This window comes from Dromiciops gliroides, chromosome 4 (assembly GCF_019393635.1).
Source record: "Dromiciops gliroides isolate mDroGli1 chromosome 4, mDroGli1.pri, whole genome shotgun sequence".
NCBI lineage: Eukaryota > Metazoa > Chordata > Mammalia > Microbiotheria > Microbiotheriidae > Dromiciops > Dromiciops gliroides.
Window position 1 is genome coordinate 264,720,900 of NC_057864.1, and position 19,409 is coordinate 264,740,308.

The 19,409-nt window shown below is 40.0% G+C and overlaps 1 protein-coding gene across 1 annotated transcript in view; it reads left to right on the forward strand.

Annotated features, from left to right (window-relative positions):
- OPN5 (opsin 5) overlaps positions 1–19,409 on the forward strand; it is a 65,167-nt gene that overhangs the window by 11,773 nt on the left and 33,985 nt on the right. Inside the window, exons 3-4 of the mRNA XM_043962585.1 lie at positions 4,872–5,042; positions 9,660–9,994. Coding sequence (XP_043818520.1) covers positions 4,872–5,042; positions 9,660–9,994 — 506 coding nt within the window. The remainder of the gene's footprint in view (positions 1–4,871; positions 5,043–9,659; positions 9,995–19,409) is intronic.

Genomic DNA, 19,409 nt, shown 5'->3' on the forward strand with positions numbered 1-19,409 from the left:
TTCCAGTTTCCCCTTCAGTTTTTTTTTTTTTGCATGTGTGAGGTAATTGGGGTTAAGTGACTTGCCCAGGGTCACACAGCTAGTAAGTGTCTAAGTGTCAAGTGTCTGAGGCTGGCTTTGAACTCAGGTCCTCGTGAATCTAGGGCTGGTGATTTATCCACTGTGCCACCTAGCTGCCCCTCCCCATCAGTTCTTGTCAAATAAAGTATTCTTTCCCAAATAATTTATATAGTTATATGCCTGAAAATTGAGTTATTCAGTGGTTACTGTGTTCTTCTATACCTTATCTGCTGTACTGGTCTACTCTGTTTCTACAACAGTACCAATTTTTAAAAAATGATTACTTTTATGATATAATTTAAGGTCTGAAAATGTTATTTTCCCTTTATTCCTGTGTCCCTCCCCTCCCAACCCCTGTATTTCCCCTTGAGATTGTAGGAATTTATTTTGATTTGGGGACCCTGACTTTGGGCTGAGATTAAAAAGCCTTAGGCCCTCAGGGTTTCGTTTTTTTTTTTGCATGTGAGGGGCTGGTGCCCCTCCCCCTCCACTTCAGCTGAGCCAAAAAAAGCCCCAGGAGCTTTTCAGGATGCCAGGTTAGATGGCTGGGGGAAAAAAAAAGCCCCAGCTCCCTACGCTCTGAGGGGAGCTGCCCCAGAGATCCCAGGCTTGTCCTGCCAGGGCCTAGCATAGCCTGTGTGGAGGTCCCAGGCACGCAGCAGGGGGCATGGCCCCTCGAGCCCCGCTGGGCACAGCCCTAGTGCAGCTGGTGGATTAACTTGGTGTGTGCCGGGGCCCACAGGTTTGAGGGGGGAGAAGGAATATATATATATACAGAGCTAGTGAGACAGTGAAGGGAGGACGCTGTAGCCCTAAGAGAACACAAGGAGGTTGGTGAAAGAGAAACACAGGGGTTCAGTACGGTATGGAGAGGGAAGTTAGACGGTCAGGAGGGTCAACAAAATAAAAGGGGCTTGGAGTTAGAAGAAAGGAGTGGAGCATTGAAAGCAGAGTTGGAGTGAAGGAGTGAAAGTTGGAGAAAACTGGTACCCTAAGGCAAGAGGTGGCAATGGCTCTTATTATATTAAAAGCAGACAGGTTGTATAATATTCATTTCTTAACCCTTATTGTTTACATTGATTTTTATAAATAAATTCTGCTTTGATTATTTAATTAAGAGGCTTCTTAATTGTTTGCTTATCAATTTGGGAGCAGTGTGGAGAAATTTTGTAAATGGCCCATATTGAATTAATAGCAGTCAGATAGGCAGACAGTCAAAAGTCCCCAGATTAGTCCTCCAGTGAGATTAGGCCCAGCTAGTAAATTAAAATATTTTCACATTGGAATGGTGACCGAGAAGGGACATATGGCCCAATTATAATTTTTCTAAACTTATAGTCATAATTTTTCATATAGTTAACAGTTATATAATTTTTCAGATTAGATTAGTTATAATTAATAATTTTTTTACAAGATTTTACATCTCTTGTTCTTTTGAATGAATTATAATTATTTTGTCTCAATCAATCCATTTACTGATACTTAAAGTGAATATAATCTTCATCAGTAAGGGACATCCACATGGTAAAACGACAAGTCTTTGATGTATTGGAGCATTTTATGAGTTCTAATAAGCCAGAGTTTGGGAGCATATTGAGAAGAATGTAGGCTAAGGAGCATGTCAGAGCAATGAGAGCATCCTTTCAGACTGCTTCCCCACCTTGTACAAGTCCAATTGCATTTTGGTCCAATGGGAAACTCATTTATTCATTCCTTTAACTCAACAAGCAATTCATCTGTCACTGCTTAATTCAATAGTTGTTTTGTTGCCTCTGTAAATTCAATTTAGCAAACATTTATTAAGTGTCTAATATGTACTACTAGACACTGGAAGAGCTAAATTTCCATTGTGTCCTCATGGAGATTAGCATTGGTGAACACTCCTTCCTGACCTCCTCCCCCATTGCCCTCACTTTCCTTACCACCACATCTTAGAATTCCTAGCTTGTTTTTTTTTTTTTTGAGTATGCATCCGAAGTTACCTGCACTTGTTTCCATCTTCTGTTTTGTTTGTTTGTGGGGCAATGAGGGTTAAGTGACTTGCCCAGGGTCACACAGCTAGTAAATGTCTGAAGCTGGATTTGAACTCAGGTCCTCCTGAATGCAGGGCCTGCACTTTATCCACTATGCCACCTAGCTGCCCCCTCCCTAGCTTTTTCAAAGCTCAGTTTATATGGGAGACCTTTCCTGATTCCAGCTGCTAGTGTCTTTCCCCTTAAAATTACCTGCTGTTTACTTCAAATTTATAAATTTTATATTTAGTTAATTGTGTACTTGTTGTTTTCCAATGGATATAAGCTCCTTGAAGGTAGGAACTATTTCACTTTTATTTTTGCATTTCCAGAGTCCGGCAAATAGCAGACATCTAATAAATGTTTATTGATTGATTGACAACACTTCTATTAGTTTGTTTGGCTAGAATGCAGTTCTAATGAAGCCATAGGCTGTACCCCTAACCTCCAGCCAGGCCTCCTGCAAATTTGTGCTTTTGAGCACAATAGGGAGCTAATGAGGAAAAGTTTAAATGAATTGGCAGGAATTTACATCCAAGACTAAAAACAAACAAACAAACAAACTTGTGAGTCTATTTTTACCCTATGGATAGTGAATCAGTAGCAGGGACCTTGGCACACAGAGAACAGCATAATCAGTCCAGGGAGGGAGCTATCAAGTAATAATTACTCTGTCATCTCTCCAAGCCTCAGTTTCTTCATCTGCAAAGATTTGGTAGTTTCCTAGTCTGAGTAATGGAACATTTCTGGTACAACAATAACTCACATGCATACAACCCTTTCTTGTACAACTAATCTTGTGAGGTGGGTAGCATACATATTATTATATCTATTTTACAAATGAGGACGCTGAAGTCCAGTGAAGATGGGTCCCTTGCCCAAGTCACACAACTAGTAAATAACAGACTAAGGATTTGAACCCAGGTGTCCTCCAAGTCACTAGGTTATTCCATCTGACTAATCAGCTAAAGCAGCTTCTTTAGACAGATTATATAAAATCGTGTTTTCCCCTTCCCCTCTCCATGTTCCCTTCAGGGAAGGAGTAGGCTGCTAAATTTAATACATTGATTGAACAGGAAAGCCTGGATGAATCTAAGCAGAAGGATGCTTTCCAGAGAGTCAGAGAAAAATGATGGAGCTCTGATAAATAAATAACCAGAGCCCCCAAGGTCCAGGGATGGATGCAAAGAGCTTGAGTCCAGCACTTACTGAAATTGCTTTCCTTTATTTCACAGAAACATGAACATGGCACAGTAAAATGTGTGGATGCCAGCTGGTAAGGCCAGGATTTAAACCTAGCCCCCAGTGATGCCTCCTCATCTTCCTGATTCCAGGCCCAGTGCTCTCTTCCCACTGTACCACCTGGTTGCTTCCATTTAGTCCAATACCCTGATTTTGCTGATTAGGAAACTTTCTTTTGCCTTTCTTTATATTCCCAATGCTTAGCACGGTTTCTGGAATGTAGTAGGTGCTTAATAAATGCCTATCTGCTGACTGATTGACTGAAGTTCTTAGAGGCTGATATTTCCAAGGCGTCACAGAAAGTAAACATCAGAGACATAATTTCAAACCATATCCTCTGAGCACAGAAGGGGTCATTAATCAACTGAGCCAGAATAGGTGGGTCAGGTTCTCTTGTGAAAAGTGGGTTTTGATAGGTCAGAGGATAGAGAGTGGTATGCAACCCACCAGGTATCTGTGGGGCACTGCTCATCTTAGTCTGCTAGGAGGAACCTTGTCTAGTCCAGTGGCACAATTTGGATCAAAATCATTGACTGTGGCTGGGATGATTCCAAGGAGAAGGCAAAGGTAGGACCAGGTATGCAGTAGTCCTGGAGATCACCAAATGCAACTTAATATTGTGCCTGCCTGTTGACCACCGCCCTTGCTCACTACAGAACAGGAGTACATTCTTAGGATTTTACACAGATAGTCTTTGGGCATGGAACATTTGAGGGGGAAGAGAAAGATTATAATCCTGAAGACAAATATTTTTCTTCAATAATTTGCCTGGATAGTGAGTGGTCCCCATTGGATTTTGGTTGGGTAAACCCCTTTCAACAACAACAAGATGTATTGTGAATTTGCAGGGTAATTTAGTATAACTCTTTAACATTCTGAAACTATTTTTGTTTAAAGTGTTATTAAAGAATTTTTAGTACAAATTCTTTGGACCACTGATGGCAACTGCTGGTCTAAGCCACCACTGCAGCTCCATAGCCTAGCTCTCTGGACTTTCATACAAGCATAATTTTGAATAACAGACAGAACTAAGGTGGCAGAGAAAGTCCTGTAACAGAAGCCAGGAGCCCTGGCTTAAATTGCTTCCTTTGCAAGATGGGGATGAGAATATCCTAATTGTCTGAAGGCAGGGGGCTGGAATAGCTTATCTTCTAACAATCCTTCTACTTCTAAGAACTAGAGGGCCAGAGACTGGGCCTGTGATTTCATGGGTTTAGGGAGCTTCTGATGAGTGAAGCTCCCTCTACCAATGAAGATTTGGGCACCTCTCCTCAAGAGATTTAGTGACTCTTTCAGGGTCACCTATCCAGTATATATCAGTGATGAGACTTGAATCTAGGTATTTATTATTTCAAGGATGGCTCTCTCACTGTGACAAAGTCACATGGGTAGTTAATAAGAGTCATATTCCAAAATCGGGTCCATAGCTCTGTCCATTTGGCCCTCAGCTAAACAATCTAACAAAGGGTGGTATGAGGTGGTGTCAAGGGAGGCACAGAATGATTGTTTTGATAGCATCGACATTTCCCATGGTGAACTGCGTTTTTTCTTTTCTAGTTGTAGGCAAGCCTTTCACCATCATTTCTTGCTTCTCTCATCGATGGGTGTTTGGCTGGGTTGGCTGCCGCTGGTATGGATGGGCTGGTTTTTTCTTTGGCTGTGGGAGCCTCATCACCATGACTGCTGTCAGCTTGGACAGATACTTGAAAATCTGCCACTTGTCTTACGGTAAGTTGGAAGGTTCCTGCAGAAGTGTCCTTCTCCTTTCTTGGTAGGCAGGGCTGGAGATTGGCTTGGGAAGACTGTGTCAAATCCATAGTTTTCAGAATAGTATCTATGTAATTCCAGCTAGACTCCCAATGGCACAAAATATCCTAGATTTTTTTTAACATTATCTCAAAATGCTTTCTGGTACTAGGCCACAAACCTGGAGAAAGTCCTGTAACATTTTTCCTTATATAGTTTGTACCTTAGCTTCTTTCTTATTCAAAGGGAAGAAATATAATTAACTGATTGAATTCCTGGGTAATCAATCCTCAGTCCATCTGCCTCAGATTAAAATGTAACTATAATTAAAGATAGCTTTGATTCACCCTTTAGGGTCAGGCCCACTCAGTTGTCGAGACAAAGGAGATTCCAAAATGGAAAACCTTGTCTAGGAAATACCTTGACTACAAATCTTTGATCACCTCTGTATGTCCAATCAGGGTCTGTGTAGAGTCATGGATTAAATTATTTTGGTTAAAGCATCCTCCCTCCCCCATCCTGAGTGTGGAAAGGGATCAGGGTTTTCAGCAGGAAAATATGGATAAAATTGCTAAAAGTTTTCAGGGATTGATAAATGTTTTTTCAAGTAGACCCTTCACTATGTTGAAAATATTTGTCTGGCTTTTCCTTTTTGGACACTGAGGACTTGTGGAATAAGAGGAACATCCTTTGGAGATTTAAGTTTAAACAATTAGGCTTAAGTTTAATTAACTCCATAGGCTGAAGTTTAGGCACTCATGGAATGCTCAGGGTAAGTACAATGTTTACAATGCTCTTTAGCAAGATCAGTCATCTTTGATTCACCTGTCGATTAATTTTTGCCTTTGACCATCAACTAAAGCTTTGAGACCTTAGATAAGGGAGAAAAATGGGTCAAGCTAGTTTTGTCTGTCTTAATACGATAGAATCTTACTTTCTAAAATTAATTTGTGAGGGGTGGAATTTGGACCTGTGATTTCATCACAGTATTTTTAATGAGCACTAGATTACTTGTTTGATCATTCCTATAACCCTAACACATCAAGCATTTTGGAGTTGTTAATAGATATAACATGAATCAAGATGTCAAATACAACCCAGTCGATATCCATTTACTGATCAGTGACTGGTGTTTTGGGTTATTTCATCTTGAATGAAGGAATACTGATTTCAAATTTTATAGCTGGGGTAAAAATTTGGGCAATTAATTGTCCTATGAATGTAAACAGGATCTTATTTGCTCCAGAAGAGAAGAAAGGCTTTTAAGCCTTTCTATTTAGGCTTTTCTATTTTAGACTCTTCTATTTCCCAGGAAAGGTATGACCAAACAAGTTCAGAGGGAATCTAAACATTAACTTCTCTCTTCTCTAACGATTCTGCTTTAGCCTGTGGCTTTGCCTCAGTCTAAGGGATGATGCTATCGATTCTCAGAAAACAGCTGGGAACAGGGGAAGGCATTGAGCAGAGGAATGGTAATGGACACTGGCTAGCTTTTCAGAGTCGTCTTTATAGCCTGGCTTCACTGTTTTGTTTGAAGTTGTTTGGACATCCCAGAACATCTGAAGCACTCATAGCATCACAGAATCATAGAATTGTAAGATTGGAAGGAATCATAGAAGCTAATTGATTCAACTGCCTATCCAAGACAGGAATCCTTTTTATAGAATCCCCGATCGCAGGACATCCAACGATCTTGTTTGAATGCCTCCCGTGATGGGAAACTTACTACCTCACGAGGCAGTCTGGTTCCATTGTTGTTAAACGGTAATTTCTATTGTTGAACCAAAATCTGCCTCCCTGTAACTTCCACCCATTGGTCCTAGTTCCCTCTGGAGCATCACAGAACAAATCTACTCCCTCCTGTATATGACAACTTTACACGATATCCAAATGTAAGTACAAAACCCCTCACAAAGTAACTTATATATGTTTTTTATTTAATTAACTGTTTTGGATGATCTGTGCCAATGCTCCCTTCCACTCGGGTGGATAATCGAGATTGGACTGCACAAGAGTTACTTACTTAGCCACATCATTGCCACCACTCTGTTCCTAGATTGGGAATTTTAAATCTTTTGATCCAACTCACAGTGTGATTCAGCTTGATAAACAAAGATTTTAACATGGCAACAATTGTATAAATGCAATATAGACTCTAGTCACTAGACAAGGTGCCAGAGTGGAGTTAAATGTGCAAGTTCTTTCCTATTCTTTCAGAATTCAAATCATTTCAACAAACACTCATCATGTGCTTTATGCAAGGCCCCCTGGTAGTTGCTGGGGTTACACAGAGAAATAAGACCTAGGCCCAGCATTAAAAGAGCTCACAGTCAATTACAGAACATATATCATAGACATTAACTATAAAGTAAATTAGACTTAAGGTACAAAAGAGAGGGCCTATATAGGGCTGTGAGAAATTTCAGGAGAGAGGTTACTTCCACCTGGGGTTAGGGGAGGAAAGAAGGATCAGGGGAAGCTTCGTTGAATAAGTGACATGTGAGGTGAGATTGTTGAAGAATCTCAGGATCTCAGATCTACAACAGGAAAGAAGCTTAGAGGCCATTGAGCTCAATCCTCTCATTTTATAGATGAGGAAACTGAGATACAGAAAAGTTGTATTTTGCCCAGGGTCACACCACTAGTAAGTGTCTGGGACTAGATTTGAACTCAGATCTTCCTGACTCCAAATCCAGTTCTCCCTCCATATGACACCTGGCTGCCAGGAAGAGATTTGTGGGATGTGGAAGGAGTCCATTCCTGGACAATTGCTGATTAGCGACCCATTGCTGATTAGGGCAGTTTGGCTGAATCTTAGAGTATATGAAGGAGAGCATGAAAGAAGACTGTAAGGGTAGGTTGTAGCCAGAAAATGAAAATGCTTGAATGCCAATGTATGGAGCTTAGCCCTCATTTGGAAAGGTTTCAGAGCAGGGAAGGGATGTCATCAGAGTCCTGTGTTTGGCAGTCTCGTGCCAGATAGAGTGGAGAGAGAGGAGAAAATGGTAGCAGGGATGATGGGATGCTTTTAGAGTAATCCAGGCAAGAAATAATGAAGACCTCAACTAGTTTTGGCTACGGAAATAGAGAAGTAGATTTAGAAAGTCAATTTATTTCATTAAAAAAACCCCAACAATATCAAGTGTCTACCCTGCAGAGCTCTCTGCTAGGCCCTAAGGGAGATATACAGTTTAGATGAAATGTGGCATGCAGCTTCCAGTCTAGAAATGTTATAGAAGTACAATGGCTAGATCAAACTAACTGATTGGATGTGAGGAGTGAGGGACAGGGAGGACCAAGAGGATTAAGACAAGCAGAACCTCTGAGTCTGAGGGTAAATATAGGAACCTTCTCGGAAATACATCATCATGTTTAGTTTCTGATACTTTAGATACAGACAGATGTTCTAAATATTCTACTTCCTTGGATCTACAACCAAAATTCTGTGTGTGTGTGTACGTGTGTGTGTGTTGCGTATGTGTGGGTGGGTTTCACTCTTTTCAGGTTAAAGGCATAGCTTAAGCCAAGCTGTATTCTGTGGTAGTGAAATTGAACTCCTAAAAATGTTCCCTGGTACATCACTATTACTCTTTCAGGATGGAAGGACTTATCCTTCTGGAGGATTCTATTTTGGTTAATGCAACCTAGCACTGGAGAATATAGGGATATTCTCAGAGAATTTTCTCTGCAGTGCTTTCTGAGCTTCCCTTTAAGATGCTCTGGCTTTCTGATGACTGCCAGGCAAGAGAGAGAGAGGGTTATTCTAATGTAAACAGGGTGGCTGAGCTGCCAGTTGACACAGAGAGACAATTGTTTTAGTTTTGTAGCATAGAGTAATGATCAACATCTCCTCCTGCACATACATACACATTTCCTGACAAGGACATTAAGAGGTCAGATGATATAAGAAGGTGCAAAAGCTTTTTGGAAGAAAGGTATGATTTATTCTTTTTTCCTCACCTGATATGAATTTGTCTTTGAGTGCATTTGGGTGCCTGGTGGAATAGGGATTTTGAGGTGTCCTACTAAGGTTCTCCAGCTCTAAAATAACTTAGATTTACAGGTTGTCAAGCTGGAAACTCGTTTTCATTTTTTAGATAAGGAGTTTGAGGCTTAGAGAGGCTACTTACTGGAGGTCAGTTAATACTTAATGTATCAGTGGCAGAGTGGGGGATTTGAACCCACATGTCTTGACTCCTAATCCAGTGTGCTTTTCATGGCACCATAGTAAACCTCCTGAGTACATGAAATTCCATTGTTAGGGAGTCATTCTTTTGGCATTTTGTCTCTAAGAGACCCTTATTAAACTACAATGTCTCTGGAGAAGGGAATGTATTGAGTCTCATCAGCCCATAATATCTTATTTTGTGTTAATGCTGTTGAATTTGTGTATAAGATTAATATCTAGGGGGAGCTAGCTGAGAGGGGCCCCTTGGCTAACCTGTGTTTGAGGGAGAGGGTTGGGAACTCTACAGAGAATAAGGTACCTCTCTGAAATCCTTTGTAGGGAGTCTCCCATGCTCTGGATATAGGTGGCTCCCTATACATAAAGCTGACTCTCAGGATTTGTAGGTAATGCATTTTTCCCCTCCTACCCAGGGACTTGGCTGAAGAGACACCATGCCTACATCTGCCTGGTAATCATCTGGGCCTATGCTACCTTCTGGGCAACCATGCCCTTGGCAGGTCTGGGGAACTATGCCCCTGAGCCCTTTGGAACATCCTGCACTCTCGACTGGTGGCTGGCTCAGTCCTCTGTGACCGGACAAACGTTCATCCTGAACATCCTCTTCTTCTGTCTCTTGCTCCCAACTGCCGTCATTGTCTTTTCCTATGTGAAGATCATTGCTAAGGTCAAGTCCTCCACGAAGGAAGTGGCCCATTTTGACAGCCGGATCCAGAGCAGTCACGTGCTGGAAATGAAACTGACCAAGGTACTGGGAGTGATATTTTGAAGGAAATACATCTTGTTGGCTCTAAAAACTTAGTTGGGACGTAAAAGGGAAAGGGGATCAGGAAAAGGAATGGGTAGAAAAGCAGAAGTAACTAATGGTGAATAGACTCTCTCCTCTGTCCTATGTTATTTTATCACTCTGGGTCTTTAATTTACTTTCTTATATTCACTTAATTTGGACACAGAATTATTTTGTTGAAAGGGAAGGGAATAAATATTTCTTTAGTGCTTACTTTGTATCAGGCATTGTACTAAACGCTTGAAAATTTTTAAAATTTTTAATTTGTGGAATAAACAAGCATTTCTATAACATAGTATAATAAAAAAGACAATTGCGCATGAAACTGCAAAGCTATTATGTATAACTTGCTATTCCTTTTAACTATATAATAAAGTTATCATGTAAATTTCTTTTCTTTTCTTCCTCCCCCACCCTAGAGATAGCTACCATTAGGCGTGAATATGTCTGTGTGTGTATATATGTAGATATAGATATAGATATAGATATAGATATAGATATAGATATAGATATAGCATATGTAGATAATCTTTCTATACATACTTCTATTTATCAGTTCTTTCTCTGGATGCAAAACTTTTTACAAATATTATCTCATTTTATCCTTATCCCTGCAAGAGAGTTATTATTATTATCCCATTTTGTAGTTGTAGAAACTAAAGCAAACAGAAGTTAATTGACATGTCCAGGGTCACACACTTAATATGTGTCTGAGACCATATTTCAACTCAGGTCTTCCTGACTCTAGGCCCAGTTCTCCATCCACCGTCCTACCAGGACTGAACCTTCAACAAAATCTAATTTAACACATTACACTGAACCATAGGTTTAGAGCTGGAAAGGGCCTCAGAGACCACCTAGTCCAACCCCTTCATTTTACATATGAGGAAACTGAGGCAAACAGGGCCAAATGATTTGTGCTGTTACATGGTGAAGAAGTGTCTGAGAGCAGATCAGAACTCAGGTCTTCCTGATTTCAGGCCTGGTACTCTATCCACTGCATCACCCAGCTCAACTTTAAGCCCTCCCTTAAAGAGAAACTCGTCTCCTAAAGAACCCAACATGGTTTTGGACAACTCTGAATGTTAGGTTCTATACTCAGCAAAATCTGCATGCTTGCAACCAGCGCCATATAACCCTTCTTCACCATGATAGTTTTTCTAGTACTTGATGACAGATTTCATCTCTTCCCTCTTAGTTCCCAACCTTGGTCTTTCCTTGTGGCTAAGTATTCCCTGTTCTTTTAACTAGTTGCTTCTTATTCTCAGATTATGGTTTATGAGGTTAGTTAATATAAAATGATGGAGCTACATTCAATGATCCCTAAGGTCTCTTCCAGCTCTACCAGCCTGTGGTCCTGTGATCTGGCAATTCTTCCAAAGATGACTATTTCCTTCTGGGCACCATATCTTTAATTCAAGTTGCTATCTCTAGATGTTTGGCTGTGTTGATTACTAGGAGACATTAGGAATAATAGTAATAATACTTGGCACTAAGATACCTCTTATACTTTGCAATGTATTTTAAATGACCTCATTCTGATCATCAGAACAACCCTGCTACGAATATTATCCCCATTTTACAGATGAAGAAGTTGAGGCTCAGAGAGATTAAGTGATTTCTAAAGAGTCATGCAGGGGGGCAGCTAGATGGCGCAAAGGGGCAGCTAGATGGCGCAGTGGTTAAAGCACTGGCCCTGGATTCAGGAGTACCTGAGTTCAAATCCGGCCTCAGACACTTGACACTTACTAGCTGTGTGACCCTGGGCAAGTCACTTAACCCCAATTGCCCCGCAAAAAAAAAAAAAAAAGAGTCATGCAGGGGCAGCTAGATGGCACAGTGGATAGAGCACCGGCCCTGGAGTCAGGAGTACCTGAATTCAAATCCGGCCTCAGACACTTAGCACTTACTAGCTGTGTGACCCTGGGCAAGTCACTTAACCCCCATTGCCTCACAAAAAAAAAAATGGACAAAGGACATGTTTAAACATATCAGCATCTTAATATACCTAATTGGAGGTAGTATTGTATTGTGGATAGAGAGCTGTCCTCAAAGTCAGGAAGTCCTGTCTCTGAAACATATTTGCTGTGTGACCCTGGGAAAGGCACTGAACCTCTCAGTATTCAAACCAATTCTCTAAAACTATATATTGTAGAGAAGGTACTAACATGTATTGTGAGAAGGAATTTCCTTACCTTGGCCTTCCCTACAACTAAATCCATTACCTCAGTGATTCAACTACAACTATTTCTTAGTCATTACTTAACTTCATTTATTTATTTATTTATTTATTTTTTTTTTTTTTTAGTGAGGCAATTGGGGTTAAGTGACTTGCCCAGGTTCACACAGCTAGTAAGTGTTAAGTGTCTGAGGCCGGATTTGAACTCAGGTCCTCCTGACTCCAGGGCCAGTGCTCTACCCACTGCACCACCTAGCTGCCCCTTAACTTCATTTTAACCTACTAGAACTAAGATGAAGAAAAAATTATACTAGATCTCTTTTCCTTAAAGCCAGAAGCCTTCAAATTATTAATTCCAAATTGAACTAAGTTCCTTCATATTGGGTCAGTTCACTTTGGTGTTTCCATGCTTTTTTGTCACTTGGCAGCATGCTTTGGCCCAGTTTGTTTTGATTCATGTGTCTGAAACATTTACTACAACCACCTCTAAGACTTTATCTGCACCTGCATCTTGCTAATCTTTTTTTACCAAGGGGAAACTCAGCCTCCAAACTGCATATAAAGTCCTCAGGTTGGCAGTTTAACCCCATTCATCTTTTCTGGATTACTCTTTCCTTCATGGTAAAGCAGAGAGAAAGAGAAATATAATGCCCCAAGAGGACTCTCTGAGGTACAGTAAACCTGCAGAGAAGCTCTTCCCAATAAGGAAAAAAAAATCCTGGCAACTTATGATTCTACCTCATTGATTCCAAATGATATTGCCTTTAGTGCTTCCAATTTCACACTGAAGTTTTCAGCTTCTTGCAGGTGTCTATTTGGACTTGTTTTTCTGACATTGATTTTTCCTCTTTATATTTTATATGTAATTTGACAAAGAATGATTTTTACACAGTTATTGCTGTGATTCTCCAAATTGATTTGGGCCTTTAATAGCTTTCAGAAAAGGGTTATTAAGGCACAAGGTTACATAGTGGCAAGTTTGGTCTGGTAATCCCAAGACCTGGGTTGGGGTCCTGGCTTATTAGCTGTGTGCCCTTTGATAAGTCATCCCATACCTCTAAGCTTCATTTTCCTTCTCTGTGAAAGGAAGGGGGTGGACTTCACTTGATGATCCCTGAGGTCCTTTGTGGCTACAAATCCTATATTCTTCTACCATTGTTTCCTTGATGGATCATTGTAATTAGGGCTGATGAAGGCAAAGTGAAAACCATCCAAACCAGCTTTTTTATGGTTGGTTACCTTAAACAACAGCCATTTTCTGGGCATCTGTCCAGGATAGTACAGCTAAACCTCATTAATTCAGATGCCACTAATTAGAAAGTTGAGATAATTTAGACAGGAACTAGGCTGAATTTGATCTTTGGACTATACATAGAAAAACAGGGTTTGCTAAACAAATTAATAGTATACACAAGATGGACTAGGAAAATGTTTAAAACTACTTAAGAAGACAAAAGATTTTGTAGCACTTTAAAGCTCTTTAAGGACAGGGGGCAGCTAGGTGGCACAGTGGATAAAACACCAGCCCTGGATTCAGGAGGACCTGAGTTCAAATTTGGCCTCAGACACTTGACACTTACTAGCTATGTGACCATGGGCAAGTCACTTAACCCTCATTGCCCCTCAAAAAAACACAACAAAACAAAAACAAAAAACAACAAAGATCTTTAAAGACTCCCCTTTATATATACAATACATTTCTATTTATATCTATGAAGAATTTCTTAAACTAATAAGATCAGTTATGATCAGTTATGACCAGTATGGGCATGTAGATCATGCAGTGGATAAAGAGCCAGACCTGGAGTCAGGAAGACCCATCTTCCTGGGTTCTGATGTAGCCTTAGATACTTACTAGTTATGTGACCCTGGGCAAGTCACTTAACCTTGTTTGCCTTAGTTCCCTGATCTGTAAAATGAGCTAGAGAACGAAATGGCAAACCACTCCAGTATTTTTGCCAAGAAAACCCCAAATGGAGAATACAGAGTTGAGCATGACTGAAACAACTGAACAACAGACCAATATGGGTATGTGTATTTGTGTGTGTATATGTACCTGTAATATACACACACATACATATATATATGCCCATATTAGTGTGTTTTAAATATATGTATATGTGGTAATTGTTATACATACTTAGTATACATACTTAGTATATACACTTATACACACACATACACACATACACACATATGCACATGCATACACACATACATATACACATACATACACACATTTAGTGCTTTCAGTCAATTTTTAGTTGTGTCTGACTTTTTCATGACCCCATTCGTGGTTTCTCACCAAAGATATTGGAGTGGTTTGCCATTTCCTTCTCTGGCTCATTTTACAAATGAGGAACTGAGGTAAATCAATTCATGAAGGCAGTCTCTCAAAGGCCTTTTAGGAGATATTTGTTTTACTTTGTTCTTGTTACTTTCAGAACTCAGAAATATTAACACTTGTTTTCCTACAATTCACATGGGCTTCCCCCATGTTAGCAGCTAGTTGGCTCAGGTGATAGAGCACCAGCTCTGGAGTTAGGAGTACCTGAGTTTGAATCTGACCCCATATACTGACTAGCTGTGTGACCCTGGGCAAGTCACTTAACTCCAATCACCTCCAAAAAAATAGAAATATATAGATACTCTGAATCATATACACAGATACCTTGAATCATCACCTCAGTCTTGGCAAGGTTCTTGGAGTCTCTCTAATCACATAATATATGAGGAAACAGGTATAGAGAGGGAATTAACTTAGGATCATTTGTGTAGGGATGGAAGGGACCTTAAAGGCCATTTTGTTCAATGTGATGATGAAGCTGAGGTCTGGGATCATAAATGACTTGCCTAAGATTACACAAATCAATAAACATTCATTAAGTACCTACTATGTACCCAGTACCATGCTAGACACTGGAGTCACAAGACCTAAGTGAAACAGATCTTGGCCTCGTGGGGTTTATGTTGTATATGAGGGACAACATTGGAAGCCAGGCTCTTTGGTGACCAAAACTGTGTTCTTGCCATAACATTGTAGCATCTATAGAGAACCATTTTCCTTACCCCAAACATCAAGGAATGCTGGATTTTGGGTACTTTGTGACCCTTTGCTTCTTGGATTCTGTCCAGCATAATCCTCTTTTGTTGTAAGAATGAAAATTCTGTTCCACATTAGACACTGCATTCATTACTTACAGAGGGTTTTATTTTGTTTTCTTTGTTTTGTTCCTCCCTTTTGTGATTCTTCAGGGTTTGAATATGCAACCATTCTTTCCCCTCTAATGAGTCCCTTCTCCCCCACTCCCCTTTCATTTGCATCAAATGCTATTTATAGCAGGTGATTGGAACAGAGCCTTATATGAATATGGCTACTTTGGGTTGGCTCTGTTAAAAATCACCTGGCATCATGTCTTGCTTTCCCCTTTACTATCCCCTATCACCTGGTCTCTTCTCCTCAGGGCCTGAGGGCCCTGGTTGGATTGCAACGGATGGCCAAGCCTTCCTGGCAAAATGGTGGGGAGTACTGTCCTAGATATTTAAAATCTAGTTCCTGTGCCTTAAGCCAGTTCCAGCCCAATGAGGGAATATTGTGCTCAATTCTTGACCTAAACTGAAAACCACAAATGCATGGAGAGGCCTGACCTGATTTGCATCCTTTCTTCAGCTATTCAGCTATAGTTTTTACTTGTTTTCAAAATTTAGGTGTAAAGGAAATTGCAACTAGCAATTGGCTTCAGGAGAGATTCTTTTTTAAAGCAAAATCTGAGTTCTCTACTTGGACCATTTCCAGGATGAACAAACACATGGGAAGATGGAATTGGAGTCAGAGGGCTGGGATTCAAATTTTCAATCTGCTGTTTACTCTCTGACATATTGTTGGACAAGTCACTTCCTCTCTCTTAGTCTCAGTTTCTTTATTTGTAAAAAGAAGGATTAGATTAGATGGTCACTTAGTTGTCTTTGAGTTCTAAATCTTTGATCCTTTGAACATGCCCAACACATTCTTGGTACCCAACTTGCATTACCTGGATGATACCATATCTAAAATGTATATCCTTAACATCATTCCTTTGGGTTAAGGCAATAATCCTTGAGTGAATATCTAAATACATTTCTTTTTATGTAATGTTTTTTCTTGACATTCGAGAATAGATGTCTCCTAAGATCCCTTTCAGTTCTAAATCTATGACCCTTTGTTTCAGTATCTCATGACTTATTTTTTCTTTTGAAAGAGTATGGAAAAGGAAGTCTAGGGCAATTAGTTACCTTTAACTGACATGCATTGTAGAAGTGACTTGCCCATGGTTACTTAACTAGTAAGTGTCAGAGCTGGGATTCAAACCCAGGCCTTTTCTGACCCTAAGTTCAACAGCACCTATCTGTCTGTCTGTCTGTCTCTCATCTCTCTCTGTATGTACAAACATATATTTATATGCATATGCATATATTCATATTTCTATATAACAATATATGCACACACAGACATGTATACATAGACAAAAATGTATTTTATGTATGCATATATTTACAAATACACATATGTATACATGTGTTTTATGTACATTTATTCAATACCTTTTAAGAACCATCCCTCCTTCCTATTAACTGTAATTAGGTTATAGTTTATCAAATGTACTTGATATTATTTGGCTTTCACTTAAGGGGAGATTTGTGGCAGAATTGCCTCATTTGTTCTATCTGGGATCTATAGTATATAGAATTCTTCAATGTGCCTTTTCTGAAGCAGGGAGGAGGGGAGTACAAATGTTTTAAGTACTTTCTGAATTCTGTTGCAAACTCCCACAAAAACAAAAAAAATACAGAAAATGTAGGAAATATTATTTGCTAAGTGTTAATTTATTTTCTGTCAATGACTTTGGCAAGAGTATATAAGTACATGGCATAGAAAATGGCTTTTGAGATATTGTGAAATCAGCATATGAGTCACCAAAGGAAAATGGATGAGAGTAATGTTAAGCCCCCAGACATCTGCTAAAGCAATGTTTATTTATATATTTATTATTTATTTGGGAATTTTGAAAAAAAAAGGCATTCACTGCAGAGCCTACAGGCAGCCATTCCATATGAAAACAAAAAAAAACATCACAGAGCAAACAGAGTAAAACTTCAACCCAACAGGTCCCTGGAGAAAGATGGCAAGCCAATCCCAGCAGTAAATTTGCATGTGATTATTAGGCTTGTTTTAATTCTTGGTAAAACACAGGTGCATATTGTAGACTTTGGAATGTGAGGCAGTAATGACTGGGCCTATGTGGCTCACTCTAAGACCTGTGCCATGTTCATTAAGCTCACTAGCCCTTAATTTAAAGGCAATTGGGAAAAGTAGAATTTACACTGGTTTTTAGAAGGCCTAAATCTGATTCTTGACTGTACTACCTCACTACTTGTGTGACCTTGGGCAAGGGACTTTGACATCCTCATCTTTGAAATAAAGTGCTTGGTGAGGCATCTAGCTGGCATAATGGGCAGAGTGCTAGGCTTGGAGTGAGGAAGACCTCAGCTTAAATTCTACTTCAGATACTTATGACTTGTATGAATCTATTTTCTTTTTCTTTTTTTTTTTTTTTTGCAGGCAATGGGGGTTAAGTGACTTGCCCAGGGTCACACAGCTAGTACATGTCAAGTATCTGAGGCCGGATTTGAACTCAGGTACTCCTGAATCCAGGGCCGGTGCTTTAACCACTGCGCCATCTAGCTGCCCCCGACTTGCACGAATCTGGACAAAGATCCAAACCTTTCTGGGCCCCATTTTTCTCATCTATAAAACCAAGGGGCTGGCCTCGAATGTCTCTTCCAGGTCCAATTCTATGATAGGGCAATATCATCAAAGAGCTGGACCGGATCTCAGAGGCCAAGTCGTCCCTCATTTTAGCTCTAAATCCTATGATCCAATAAACAATTAACATGAATCCCTGAAGAAGATTAACACTCAAATTTCAATGAGGGCAAAGTTTTCCCTGATGGCAAATCTGGGTCACTGAAAGTTTCATCAAGGTGAACAAATCCCCTAAGTAGGTTTTAAGTGGATGTGGGCTGAGTAATCAGGACAGACTCAGGCAGACGTGTGCTCTTTGGCATGGTTGCTTTTTCCTTTAACTGAGCACAGCTTAGTTTATTTTAGACCTGGGGTGCAATCTTATCCTTGGATGACTGTGAAATGGTTAGGGCAGAAACTTATGGCAACTAGGATGAAAATGATTTCATAATGTCTTGGCCAACATCTACCAAGTGGTAGCATGGAGGAAACATTGAATTCTCAAAGGCTGTGATAGTGGGAAGCAAGTTCTAATGTATTCCAGCAAACTAGAAAGGTATGGAGGTGGGAATAGGTGTCTTTCATCTGAGGAGTGGCTTAGCTCACTGTGGAGGGCTCTTTCATCATTTCCATTAACATGTAACCTCTTTGTGGGTAGGGCCTATGTGTTTGTCTTTCTTTGAATCCTTATTGCTTAGAAGAATGACTGGTACTTAGTAAGTATTTGATAAATTCTTGTTGACTGATTGATCTAGGTGTCAGGGCAATCAATATTCTACCTTCAAAAATTCTTTAAGATTATTTACAAGCTGTAGAAAGGTTCCATGCAATCTCGGCCCCCTAGCCTCAATGACATAATCATGGATCCTTAAAGAAATATGGCATTGGGGTCCAGGATAAAGATCACTGACTTAAGTCAGTGAATTTTGGTTTAAAGCCTGTTAGAGGGCAGCTAGATGGCACAATGGATAGAGCACTGTGGAGTGAGGAAAACTTGAGTTTGAATATGGCCTCAGACACTTACTAGCTGTGTGACTCTGGGTAAATTACTTATCTTGTTTGCCTCAGTTTCTTCTTCTGTAAAATGAGCTGGAGGAGATGGCAAAGCACTCCAGAATCTTTGCCAAGAAAAGTCCAAATGGGGTCATGAAGAGGTGGACATGACTGAAGCAACTGAACAACAACTGTCTTACATACCACTTGTATTAGAGACAAGTCACTTAACCTCCTTGTGTCTCAGTTTCCTCTTCTGTAAAATGAGGGTATTCGATTACATGCCCTTTGAAGTCCCTTCCAGTTATAAATGTATGACCTTATGATGTGGTCTGTAAACTGGGTTTTGCTATTTACTATATGTGCTACCTTGTCAAATTTTTTCATGCCTTCAGGTTTTAATTTCATCTACAGAATGAGAT